At 45.6% G+C, this 13,967-nt stretch overlaps 1 protein-coding gene across 1 annotated transcript in view; it reads left to right on the top strand.

Annotated features, from left to right (window-relative positions):
• si:dkey-28b4.8 (sarcoplasmic/endoplasmic reticulum calcium ATPase 2) overlaps positions 1 to 13,967 on the top strand; it is a 45,831-nt gene that overhangs the window by 16,404 nt on the left and 15,460 nt on the right. Inside the window, exons 9-18 of the mRNA XM_030351609.1 lie at positions 529 to 670; positions 977 to 1,143; positions 1,617 to 1,705; positions 2,078 to 2,180; positions 2,473 to 2,604; positions 4,305 to 4,430; positions 4,901 to 5,140; positions 5,627 to 5,738; positions 12,695 to 12,936; positions 13,615 to 13,835. Of these exons, the coding sequence (XP_030207469.1) occupies positions 529 to 670; positions 977 to 1,143; positions 1,617 to 1,705; positions 2,078 to 2,180; positions 2,473 to 2,604; positions 4,305 to 4,430; positions 4,901 to 5,140; positions 5,627 to 5,738; positions 12,695 to 12,936; positions 13,615 to 13,835 (1,574 nt within the window). The remainder of the gene's footprint in view (positions 1 to 528; positions 671 to 976; positions 1,144 to 1,616; positions 1,706 to 2,077; positions 2,181 to 2,472; positions 2,605 to 4,304; positions 4,431 to 4,900; positions 5,141 to 5,626; positions 5,739 to 12,694; positions 12,937 to 13,614; positions 13,836 to 13,967) is intronic.

Raw genomic sequence — 13,967 nt, 5'->3', positions numbered from 1 at the left:
AGCCAAGCCTGATTTGTAGAGCAGGTGAAACATGAGCTGGTGAGATTGGTTCCCAGGCCTCTCCGGAGGTGGTGTTGACCATGGTTGACCATCCCTCGTACAACCACTCCCGCCTGTTCAGATGGAGAAGACCTCCCTTTGTGCATTGTTATGTTTTAATTCCCACTTCCAATAGATACAGAACATCCGCGTCCACAGGGCGATTGCTTCACGTTAGGCTGGAGGAGGGTTCAACCAATCATACGAAAAGAGTCCCAACTCTCATTTCCTCTAAGACATCGTACATGTTTATCCATATACATCAGGGAATATGTCCATTTTGTAACGGGTTACTGTAATGTAATTATTCATCCAAGTTCTCATGACTCTCTCTTGGAAAATAACTGCAAAAACCCAATTCCAAAATATATACAAATAAATAAAAAATGGCCAATAGTATTTCTCAAATGTCTCTATTTTTATAAACGATGCATGAGATGGTCCGGCGTGTGTGGTCTTTGATAGTAACTAGACCGGCGCCCCCTCCAGGTGATCAGTGTGATATGCATCGCGGTCTGGGCCATCAACGTGGGCCACTTCAACGACCCTGTTCACGGCGGCAGCTGGCTGCGCGGTGCCGTGTACTACTTCAAGATCGCTGTGGCGCTGGCCGTGGCGGCCATTCCAGAAGGTAGGGCTGCCATCTTCTGTCTCCCTGCATTCGTTAGGTTCCATCCCTTGAACCCATTTGAGAATCGAACCTCTCTTCTTTGTTTTAGAATCGTTGAGTCCATGCAATTTTTAAGGATAGTTAATAGTTAATTATGTTCCTTTATATACTTTTCTCTATTTCACATTTATCTGTATAGGTATTATATATTTTACATTTTGTATTTGTCAACCAGTCTTTGGCCCTTCATGCTCATCCTTCTGTCTCTGTCTCTGTCTCTGTCTCTGTCTCTGTCTCTCTCTCTTTCCCCCCCCCCCTCCCGCCTAGGTCTACCTGCTGTGATCACCACCTGTCTGGCGTTAGGCACCAGGCGCATGGCTCGCAAGAACGCCATTGTCCGCTCCCTGCCCTCCGTGGAGACGCTGGGCTGCACCTCCGTCATCTGCTCCGACAAGACGGGCACCCTGACCACCAACCAGATGTCTGTCTGCCGGGTGAGATGGCCCTCGTGTCGCGGCCTCCAGAATTCACGCCAATTTGGCCGGTCCCCTTGAAATGATTCCAACGCTAGCTTGAAAATACGTCCATCGCCTGCAACAATTAGCGTGACTTTAACCAATCATCTCACTTTCCCTGCAATACTGACCAATCATCTCCCCACCTCCCAGTCTGTTACAGAAGGACTTCCCTGGGTGAACTTCCACAGGGAACCTCCCTGTTGAGGAATATGGCTATGCAATCATGTCAAATGCATCTCATTTACCAGTAAATTGCAGAATTGCGATTCAAATTCAAGCTCTTTGAATTTTACACATTCCTGCAACTAAAACCACTAAAAATAATTAAGGTTGTAGCAACTTTAAATTAGCTGTTGGCTACTGTTGCAAATTTGGTCATTGAATGTTATTAATCCACTACCGTTAACTAACAGTGTGTGTGTGTGCATTGTTTGTGTGTGTGTGTGTAGATGTTTGTGGTGGAAAGTGTGTCAGGAGAACGCTGCAATCTAAGCGAGTTCAATATCACCGGATCAACATATGCCCCAGAAGGGGAAGTGTGAGTGACCTTTAACCTTTTAAAACCTGTTAACATCATGCCAACACCCCGCCATGCAAATCAAATGTCGCCTGGTTCTATTTCTACTATTGGTATTAATGCTTCATGCTTCTCCAAACAATAAAAGTGTATTTTGTCCATTCCAAACTCAAGGCTTCCCCTTCCCGCCCAAACTACTTTGTGTAAAAGTTTACTGTAGCATGTCCAACTCCCCTTTGTCCCTGCTGATCCTATTCCTTTCTAACATTCCTTCACCTCCTTCTTACCTCTGTCCTCGTCAACATTTGGTTTATTATGGTCCACTTCCCTTCCTCCATCCTTAATCCGTGTCTTCTCCCTGTGGCCTGCCTGGATCTGTGCTCTGTGCTGCAGGTACAAAGAGGACCTGGCGGTCCGCTGCAGTCAGTACGAGGGCCTGGTGGAGCTGGCCTCCATCTGCGCCCTGTGCAACGACTCCTCTCTGGACTTCAACGAGGTCAGACGTACTTTCATCACAGCGCGTAATCTAGAGAGAGGAATTAAGTTAACTTGACGACCCTATGGTTGTTTGTTCCAATCAAAGGTGCTCTATTCTCTATATCAATGAGATAAAAAAAGACTACTCAATATCTATTTGGATTTCAATTTGTGTGGGGGGATGGATGCACTGTACCGTCATGTTTTTAATATTTGTATATTCTACAAAGCCATTATAAAAGAAAAAAGGTGACTACTCACATGAGAAGTATGTTTCCATGATGGCTTACTCAAGGTTGATGTTGGTTCAGTCCAAGGGTGTGTTCGAGAAGGTGGGCGAGGCCACAGAAACCGCCCTCTGCTGCCTGGTGGAGAAGATGAACGTGTTCGACACGGACCTGCGAGGCATCAGCCCGTCCGAGAGGGCCACCGCGTGCTGCTCCGTACGTACTGTTGTTCCTCCTCCACACCTCCGACTCCTCCCACAGCTTACAGAACGGTCACTGCCCGCTTTATACGCGATGTTGACTTTCGCTAGTACAAGCAATTGAATACATCTGCATCTGCAACACATCAAGCATCACGGCTTGGGTCATTCAGAGTCCTGCAACAACAAGCTCTTCAAATCCCATATTAATTCTGTTATTTAGATAAATAACAGAATTTAGATAAGATTTAAGAGCTGTAATTGGTAATAAATCACGGAATGTCTAAACAGGTAGATGAGTGTCTCATACACCTGTGTCCCTGCCGTAAAGCTGTATGTCTACCATAAACAGGTATAGGTGTCGCACCAGTTACTCAATTTAGTCATTTGCGCATGTGCCAAGCAGCCTGCACCTACACACCGCATACACACACCGCACACACACGCACATGCGCACGAACATACACGGAAACGCACGCACGCTCGCAAACACTGCACGTCAAGACAAAGGCAGCGACGCATACTCGGAAGCGCACACACACGCACACACTGCACGTCAAGACAAAGGCAGCGGCACAGTCGCCGAGGTAAGATTTATGTTTTTAAACATAACAGCTCCGCCATCGACACACGCGCAGGTAAGAACACACACGCACGTGACGCTCCGTAGCGACACTCGCCCAGGTAAGACGTTATGTTTTTAAGCATAACGGCACCGGCATCAACACACGCGCAGGTAAGAACACACACGCACGCGCACACACCGCAGCGACACACTTGCCCAGGTAAGACGTCATGTTTTTATACATAACGGCTCCGCCGTCTACAAACACTCCTAGGTAAGACGACTGTAGAAATTGTGATAAAAGAAGGGAAGACGATTTCTCGACCAGGACAAGCAACAACAGGTCGTTCATTTTATTACATAAAAAACGTTAAATTCAAACATTGCGCCAACCGGCACATCAATACACAAGTGACGTGATCTTAAAGAGACAGTGTCCCTATAACACAACGAAAATATGTTATTAAAACAGTATGGTGAATTATGTCTATAGAGTCTACCACAAGACTACACTTTGTTGCTCAAATGTAATATTACTCCCCTCCTTGAGCCTCCCGAAATGTCTTTACACTTAGTTGCTCAAACTTAACATCACTCTCCTCCTTATCTTGCTATATTGATATCCCCCTTCCTCCCTGCAGACTGTTTTAATTTTCCTATGTTTTGTGTGTATGCTATGTGTGACTGTAGGCTACGTCTGCCTGTCTTGGCCAGGACACTGGAAGAGATGTTTAATTTCAATGATTATTATTTTCAACTAACCAATAGTAGTTGCCTTGCATTTTAAAATGTCAATGCACTTTTCAGCCCTGAATAACAGTAAAAGCTATTTAATAATTGATTTGCCTGCATAGTATACTACACTTTACCACACTTTACATTGAACAATTACCACTATATTACTATAACTAGAGTTTTCACGTGGGCGTTGCGCACGCTCAACCTCTAGTTGTATTAACAACAATAATATGTCATTAGTTGTGTGTCGTTTGTTGGAAATACAGGCTTTATCCGTCGTCCGGTAGTGAGTGAAATGCTCTGAGAATATCTTTTGATAGAGAGACACCTGCCTCTGTATCAAAGCATCTCTCCCCTGATCGGTTCAGACATACGATGCACAACACTGAACCTACCTCCCCGATCTCCTTCAGGTGATCAAACAGCTGATGAGGAAGGAGCTGACCTTGGAGTTCTCCAGGGACAGGAAGTCCATGTCCGTCTTCTGCTCACCCAATAAGCAGAACCGCTCCACCACAGGAGCCAAGATGTTCATCAAGGTTGGATCTGACTCTTTTTATCCTCTTCCGTCCTTCAATAAGTGCGTGAAACAGCTTGTTTTGCCCTCAAACTTTACTTCCGTAATAGTGTGCAGTGGGTGTGTTGCTGAAGTGCAGAAGTCGTGCCTCCCGGCTACGCGCAATGTGTACAACTTCTCGGGAGTGTGAATTTGCCCACACACACGAAAAGCTTTCGACCAATCTCAACAAAGTGGCCTTGCTGACCAATCACAGCAGGCTGGGCTACTCGGGAGGGAGGCCTTATTGCGACATGATACAAAACAAAGTTTTTGAAAGGTGTTGTAATTGGTTTTGCAGAAATGAACAGTGAGAATAATAAGGGGTATTTCTTACATACAGGCATGTAACCTTATTATAGTAGTACCCCCTAATGCAATTATTAACCCTTAAAAAGCATGATATGGGATCTTTAACGTACCGTTACTTCCTGTCCCCTCCCTATCCATCAGGGGGCGCCAGAGAGCGTGCTGGAGCGCTGTAACTACATCCGGGTCAGTGGGACGGGTTCGGACGCCGTGTCCACCCGGGTGCCCCTGAGCCCGGCCGTCCGCGAGCAGGTGCTGGCCACCGTGCGGGAGTGGGCCTCGGGGAGGGACACGCTTCGCTGCCTTGCCATGGCAACCAGGGACACCCCCCCGGACCACCGCTCCCTCAACCTCGAGAACTCGGCCACCTTTGCAGACTATGAGGTCAGTGGTGTGGTGGTGGAAGAGGGAGGGAGTTAGAGAGAGGGAGGATGAGGGTGGGAGAGGGAGGGGGAGAGGATTGGAGAGGATGATGGAGGGAGAGGATGGGAAAAAAAGAAAGAGGGTGGAAGAGGGAGAGGGTGGAAGAAGATGAGGATAGGGAGAAAGAGGGTGGGAGAGGGAGAGGGGGGGGGGGGTCTTCATAACAATCAGATATATGGAGTGCGACTGATGTTGATGAAAATGAATCATTCTTATAGAAAGAAGGATTACAGCTGGATGTTTAATAGGAGCCATTTCTCATCATAGCTCATTTTATTATTTCTTTCTGTTTGCAAACCCTTTGTGCAAGTGCAGTAATGGGTTGCATTCAGTGCTGTGCCTGTGCAGTATTGTCGTGGTCCCCCTGTCTGCGATGAGCACATGCTCTTATGTGAAAGGCGTCCTTGTTTTGAACACGGTGGACTCTTTCCCCTCTGCTCTCCCCAGTCGGACTTGACGTTTGTGGGCTGCGTGGGCATGCTAGACCCCCCCAGGAAGGAGGTGCTGGGCGCGGTGCGGATGTGTCGCCAGGCTGGCATACGGGTCATCATGATCACAGGTAATCCCGCTGGCTGGAGGCCCTCTCCCAGCGCACCATGTCTGCTCCTCCGTGGGGTCAGTAGAGATACTTACCAGGGTTAGGGTTCTGTGCATCTGCTCTAGGGCTGTAGTCAAGCAAACAACATCTTGGTCCACTGAAATGTGACCAACTCTGCGACCAATCGATTGGTCGATGGGAAAAAAATATATGAAATGATAAATCAGCATTTTATCTGTAGTTAATTTCGGCCACATTGCGTTCTATAAATAGATCACTTGAGAGCTGTTTGGAGAAGGGCAGTGGGTTTCAGATCCACTCTCGGTCCGATTCGGACCAATGGGTCCTGTTAGATTAGGCTTTTGGTTTTGTCCTGTGTTTAATATAATGGGTCCAACAGGGAATTTCTGTTTTGGGACACAACCCTTAGGCAGAAACATGGTGGAGGAGTCTGTCCATCCGACCCTTTATGATGCGTCAAATATAAAACAAAGCGTAAACTACGCGATGCTAGTCTATCACGTGAAAACCCTGTGTGAAGCGCTTCCTTCTCCCAACCAACAAGTGCCTCATCCCAGCGCCTCATCCCAGCGCTCCAACTCTATGTGGACAGAGGGCAAACCCTACCGCTCTGTAGGCCTACACAGACGGCAGGCTGCAGCAGTGGTCGTCTGGTACAGGCAGGAACTATGATCTACCTGTTTAGCACTCTTAACTATTCATGTGTTCAAATGATAAAAGCTGATTTGGAACAAATAGGAACAATTTGTTTATTATCCCTGTTCTTTAGAGTCAGAACCGTAGTATGGCTCCCCCACGCTGGCCCGAGGCCAAATGGCTAGTAGTTGGGTAATCTATAGAATTTCCGTGACGGTGTAGAGCAAAGGTTTGTTTCTCACTGGATTTGTCATCTATAAAGGTTAAATACAAAAATTACCTTGGGTGCCCCTCACAAAAATGTGGGGAAATTATGAGGGAGCCTGATATCCAAAATGGCTGCTGTCAGCCAAGATGGAAACAAAAAAAAATTCTGTTTCTCAATTTGCGTTCTTTTGTGTACTTGTGAAACGTCATCAGTCGTAGCCCAAGTACTGTTCCAATTCAAAGTACGCATCAAGTCATGTACTGTCGTAAAACCCGGAAGCGTTCTTGATGCGTTCTTAAATTGGCCATTTCATCGAGGATGCATCGGAGGTGACTTGTGTTGACTTGGGACAGTTAAATATCCCAGGATGCATTTCCTATGTTTAAAAAATATCAGTATGTAAGCTACGATAAAAGGCTACATAGGAACATTTTAAAAGTATAACAAAAATGGAGGCCTATTCATTCAAAATATTTACATACTATTATTTAAAAATGAAAGAGGGGTTTTGTTTTATATCATTTGTTTATATTGTATAAGTCGCTGATAGAGGAAACCCATAGCAACGGAAATCCCGGTCGGATCCATCCGATCGTTTGTGTGTGTTTCTATTCTATTCTTGCTCGTTTGTGATTCTTATATCAATAGCCTACTCTCCAATAACATAATAATAGGCTATATAGGAACATTGAGAAACGGCAATCTCATACAATCTTTTTCAAGCCACTGATTGTTTATATGTAGGGTACAGCTGGCGTACCGTGTGAATACGCATAACTTTTACCGTATTTTCCTCACTATAACTGCGTTCACACCAAACGCGACGGGGCGACAGGATCCCATACAAAGTGAACGTATAGACGCGTACCGGGCGAATTTTTCGCGAGAGAAAACCGCCGAAAAGTTTTGATTAGTCGCGCCACAATTTCGCCGTGCACAGACGAGCGCGTTGACGAGGATTTGTGGCGCGACAAATTCGCTCGATTTGAAATATTTCAACTTTGACGCGAATTTCGCGTGATGACAATCAATCAGCGTTCAACAACGTGGCCACTGAGTCACATGTGTAACGTAACAGCCAATCAGCGTTCAACCGTCAAACTCAGTGCAGTGCAGTCCGGGGTGAACTGCAGCATGGAGGAGAAAGTGAATGTTGCCGTTTGCGACTCCCGGAGCTCTATATATAATATAATAGTATGTAATATAATATTTGCATAGATAATATCACGGCCAAAAGCTCTGTGCGCGTCCGGATGGACGTAGTGCGGGGAGCTCTAATAGGGATTGGGCTTCTCGGGGTTTGTTTACCGGCGTTTCTATGTTTCCGGTCTTGTGTGTTCCAACGGTTTATTAGGTAGGCCTATCTAATAAATCTCTGTCTATTCAATACTTCATTCACTGCCTCTTCCGTGGTCATTACAATATTATGAATATACTGCGTCAGGTCCTCTGACGTCTCTCCCTCTTCCACAAAAAGACATGCAATGGTGGTCATCTTGTTGTGGCGCGTCAAATTCGACAAAACTTGCACAGCGACAGATTATGATGTGTGGCGCGACAAAACTTCGGCGACAACGCTGAAGTTTTGTCGCGCCCAGGGGCGTTTCTAGGTTTCTGAAACATCCGGGGCTTAGCCCAAGAGGGAATAGGACAGTGCGTGTGCAAAGCGCGTGCGGCAAATTTTGTTGTATACTTCATTGCGCAATGCGCATGCACATTTTTTTTCATAATGCTTTACCTAAATAAACAAAATAGGCAGGTAATTATAGCTTTGAATAGCTACCTGACTGCTGCTTATCCCCAGACATCTAAAGTTCCATTCAAGTTATTTCAGAGTAAAATGAATACAAGTGAGACAGACCTTACATTACCTATATCAGGGGTGTCAAACTCATTTTCACAAAGGGCCACTCCATGATGAAATGATAATCACACCAAGGGCCGGCATGGAGTTTGCTTACATGCCTTCTTTTTAATCCAAAAAGTAAAAACAACATATCTATGGATATATTGTATACAACCTGCGTACTTTCTGCAAATTGAAAACATATCACATGTTTTGGGTATTTCTTTTTCAGGAATCATGACTCTTATGACACTTAACATTGGTAATGAAATGACAGCCAGCATTGGAATTGAAAAGGGTGGGCAGCTAGCTAGTTAGCTAAATTGTAACTTAAGGCAAAAGTTGGAAACAAATCATGTTAGCATTCATCCTTAGACACTTGACACAATCAGTCATCAATATTGGCATGCTAATTAGCCTCATAGATTGGCCTATTTACAGCCCACAGAAAACTGACATATTTTCTTCAATGCAAGTTCATCAATTCATGGCTTAAAAACTTGAGCAGTAGAACAGAAATTCCTAGAAGTAAGCTACGCAAGAGTCCTAACAAATGGGAGCATGTGCGACGTGCGGATATGGCACAGGCTCTGCATGCAGCAAAATATATAAAATAAATCTAATATTTTTGGTTTTTCTAATCTTTTTTTAACAAAAAAGATTCGGGGCTTATCAAATTAGATCCGGGGCTTTAGCCCCGAATAAAGCAGCCTAGTGACGCCACTGGTCGCGCCACACATCATAATCTGATTTGCTGTTACGTTACACATGTGACTCAGTGGCCACGCTGTTGAACGCTGATTGGCTGTCATCACGCGAAATTCGCGTCAAAGTTGAAATATTTCAACTCGAGCGAATTTGTCGCGCCACAATTCCTCGTGAACGCGCTTGCCTGTGCACGGCAAAAGTGTGGTTTTCAACACTTGGGATTTAATTGACATTTGATTATGTGTTTACAGTGTCACATAAAAATGATATGTTATTGACACATGTTGGACAGATGCTTTATTCCATGCAGTCGAGCCGTCAGTGGACAGCATGGAGTGACGGGATTAAATATAGAGAATTTTTTTGGTTTCTATTCTAAGGAGATGTTTCTGCAGTTATAACTGAGAAATAACGCAGTTGACTTAAATTATTTTGATTACATAGATTTAACGCATGATATGGGTTGAAATTAAATGTATGAAGGCCGATGATAAAACATAATCGTTCTTCTCACTCTACAATTCTTCTGTCTGACTTTAGTTCACCACCACACCATCTGTGTCGCCAATTCTCCTTTTCCTCCAAACCATGCGTACGCATGGGTCAGAGTTTGCTTAGGGCTGTGCACATTCTCCCGTCAAGTTGGTTTTTTATAGATCACAACATTGGCGTGGAAAGTCACGTACACCAATTTCAGCCGCGTTTTGTGCATACGCAACGGTTATAAATGAGACCCCAGGTTTGTTGACGTTTCTCCCTTGTAGTATATGATGTCCCCATGCACATGACCCGCTTGTCTTTTCATCTGTTCCTTTACAAGTTTCTGTAGTCTGACCTTATTTCCAGAATTAACCATGAGTTGGTTTAACTCAGCAGCACCTGGGAACCTGTCTTCGGGCTTGGGAAAAACATTTGGGCCTTTTGGATGTATTGCTGCACAACGATCGTGCTCATCATCCTTGATGCTGAAAGGAAGGTCATGTATGTCATTGACAAGGATGATAAGATATGCGTTAGAGAAGATCATAGCACAGATTTTATCCAAGTAGTCACCCCAGTGGTACTCTGAACCTTCCTGCTTCCGAGACTCATGGTCTTCAGGTGTGGGGGTGGCAAGCCGCCAGATCAGCCCCATGTCCACAAGGCTAATGTTGTCTCTCGGTTTTTCACTTACTGGGTCTAGCTTGAAGAGCTCTAACAACTCTCTTCACAGTCTTGCACATTGACCCATCTACATTGTAGAGTGAAAGGCACTCCCTAGTCACTCTCCTCTCAAGGGCTGACTCAAGTTGGATCATTCCTGATCCCTCTGCAAGGTCCACTAGGGTTGCCAGCCCCGATCTCTCCATATGGGCAACCATCATATGAGCACCAGATGGTGTACAGATAATTTCTCCAGTGAAATTGTGCCTCTTATTCCTGTGGATGGTTGCAGTGAGAGGCTTGATCTTTGCGAACACTCGCTCTTGCAGGAAGGTTTCAACCTAAGCTTAGCCATCTGGAATTGCAGTCTTTAGGTCATGCACTAACCGGTGAGGCTCCCAGGCCAGACTGTAGCGACGTGTCAAGGGGCTCCGCAAAATCCTTCATGCATGCCATCAGGTCTTGAACTGCCTGCTCATCCTTCTTCATCCCTGCTGGCTGGCATTCAACATGCTTCCCGTGACGGTGCTGGCACTTGAGGCTCTGCTTCACAGAAGACTTCACCCTTGCAACATTGTTTGCGTTTCTTGTTGTTGAGAACTGTTGCTCCTCATTCTGTAGAAGCTGAATCCATCCGAGTTCAGATTCATGGTTGTTTCTATCCAAAGTTCGAGTGGCCGACAGGAGTAAGGTAGCCCTGTCATTGACTGGATGAAGTGAATGTTGAAGAATGCCATTCTCTTATCTGACAGCGAGGAGATTATTGCCCAATAATCACCTTCCATAATCATGGTTGTCGTATGCCATCAGTCAAGGCAGCATGTTGTATGTTGACACTAGGTACTATTTCTTGCATGACATGCATTAAGACATTGTACAAGTGGGTCGATCATCTCCAGGAACGAGAGCCAAAAGTCCCCCATGTCTGTGCCAGGTTTCTCATAAACTCTGTAGATCAGCTCCTTTACATCACCATCCTCCTCAAGATCCTTGTGAGCTTTCTGTAAGGTCCTCCGGAGTTTCAGTGAGTGCATTGCGCAGGGTCTTGAGATTCTCTTTGATGTCCTCTGATAGCTCTTCATGCTCAAGAATCTTTGCTAGCCGTTTATCTATTAGAGCCTCTCTCCACAGCTGGATGCAGCGCATACCCCGCCTGTAGTGCTTCCCTCGTAGTGCTTGGTCTACAGAACCCTCCACTACTACCCCTTCTGTAAACAGAGTGTCTGCCATTCCAGAGCCTTTGAATCTCTTCTAAACAGCATTGATCTGGGACATATGTTGTTGGAAAGCGCTGAGGATTGGGACAATGTCCTTTTTTTGCGTATTCTCTGCCATGAGCTGAACGATTTTAACGATTTTTTAACGAATTACTGCAGAAGGACAACTTTAGAGATATTTTATGCAATTGAGAAGTATTCATTATTTTCCAGTTCATAATGAAATTAAGAGACCAATAACACAGTTCAGGTAACTCATAACATCAGCAAAGTTTGTTTCTCATTAACCACCAACCATGATCTTTTATAACTTTGAGATGACTTCTGCATATGCTACTTGTAATTTTACTGTCCATAACTGAACTTAGTATGAGCAGACCTTTCTTTTTAGCCTAATATTAAGGCTCTATGAGGATTTTGAAAAATTGACATTTAAAGAGCCAAAAGTGGCAGTCATCTTGTATTTGAAGGTCAAAAATAGGTCAAATCAATAAATCTACATAATTTGTGAATTTCTTGACTCAAATAGTCTCAGAAACCATGCATTATGCAGCACTGTGGGCCAAACCATTAAAAGTTAATTTCCATTTTGGATATAGGGCTCTCCCAAAATTTCCCCACATTTTTGTTTTATTTAACCTTTATAGATGACACATCCAGTGAGGAACAAACCTTTGCTCTCCACGGTCACGGAACTTCTATAGATGACCCAACTATAGTCACATTTCAGCCAGGCTAGTTGAGATGTTGTTCTACTGGTGTCAAAGATCCACCCTGTATATCTAAAGAGAACGATGATGCTCACCAAGCACATTGTGTCCTATAACACTCATATTAAACTGCCTTATGTTAACACCAGAGGGCACAATACCCTGTATACTAACCCTCTGGTGTTACTTTAACACCAGAGGGCACAATACCCTGTGTACTAACCCTCTGGTGTTACTTTTAACCCAGAGAGCACAATACCCTGTGTACTAACCCTCTGGTGTTACTTTAACACCAGAGAGCACAATACCCTGTGTACTAACCCACGAGTACATTTCAGGGGGGAGGAGGCTGCTCCAACAGTTCCTGCTGTATTACCCCATTGTGTTGTTTCACTTCCTTGTGATACAGTAAATTGCATGTTAAACAGGTCTGTGCGTCAGTAAACAGGCACGGCTCATTGAGATGCTCCCCTGGCGTCTCCCCCCAGGTGACAACAAGGGCACGGCCCTGTCCATCTGCCGGCGCGTGGGTATCATCACGGAGCAGGAGGAGGCGGAGGGCGCCGCCTCACCCTTCGGCGTGGGGCTGACGGGCAGGGAGTTTGACGAGCTGCCTCCCCACCTCCAGCGCCAGGCCTGCCGCAACACGCGCTGCTTTGCCCGTGTGGAGCCGGCCCACAAGAGCCGCATCGTGGAGTACCTGCAGAGCCTGAACGAGATCACCGCCATGGTGAGCCTCTGGCCCAGGAGACCGGTCTAGACCCTACAACCAACTGTATCTAGATCACATCGCAGCGCCTTTATTGGGACTAGTTGGGTTTCAGTTCAAGACCTTCTGGACCAAAAGCTAATGCTGAAGAAGATTTAGATGTACATTTAGCTGTAATCTAGATGTAGTTTCAGAGCCCTTTTTCCCAAACAAGTATGGGACATGAATGCTGTTTTTCAAGAGAAAAAACGCATACAAGGGGGGCACTACAGAGGCCGTCCAATCAGTAACTGTTCTCTAGGCTCTACAAAAGGTGCAAACCCCCGTATCTTGTATTTGGTTAGCGTTTCTTGAAGAAGCTGATCCCAAACTGCCCACGCCCGCTCTATGGTTAATCCACAATCATGACGTGATTCATGAGAGGGATCAGCACACGGACCAGTTGGTCTGTTGAGCATCTAGGTTTTGACTGGTCCAGGAAAGTCCGTACGATGATCATCCCAACCAGCCAGTTGAGGGCCATTCCATATTTACGTCTTATCCTACGTCCTAAAACAGCGTGCATTTCTAGATTTGGACTGGGATCAAGCCATAGCACTACCATGTGACCCGCTACACCACTCTCAATCTGAAATAGATTAAAATGCTTTGGTTTATCTTTAAACAACTGCTGCTGCTGCTTGCCTCCCGACCAATCAGACGGGAGACGGCGTGAACGACGCTCCAGCACTGAAGAAGGCGGAGATCGGCATCGCCATGGGCAGCGGCACGGCCGTGGCCAAGTCGGCGTCAGAGATGATCCTGGCTGACGACAACTTCAGCACCATAGTGGCGGCGGTGGAGGAGGGCCGCGCCATCTACAACAACATGAAGCAGTTCATCAGATACCTCATCTCCTCCAACATAGGGGAGGTAGTCTGGTGAGGACCGTCAGTCCCAGTAGCACAATTTCACTGCAGGAGTGGCCGTGCCACCATGTACGTTGCTTTAGTTAAGAAGTCTCAAAACTGTTGGTACTGTATTTTGAAGTTGGGAAGGACTACATAAGTATT

The sequence above is a fragment of the Gadus morhua genome, chromosome 3 (genome assembly GCF_902167405.1).
Source record: "Gadus morhua chromosome 3, gadMor3.0, whole genome shotgun sequence".
In the NCBI taxonomy this organism is placed as follows: domain Eukaryota; kingdom Metazoa; phylum Chordata; class Actinopteri; order Gadiformes; family Gadidae; genus Gadus; species Gadus morhua.
This window is presented reverse-complemented; position numbering and strand designations above follow the sequence as displayed.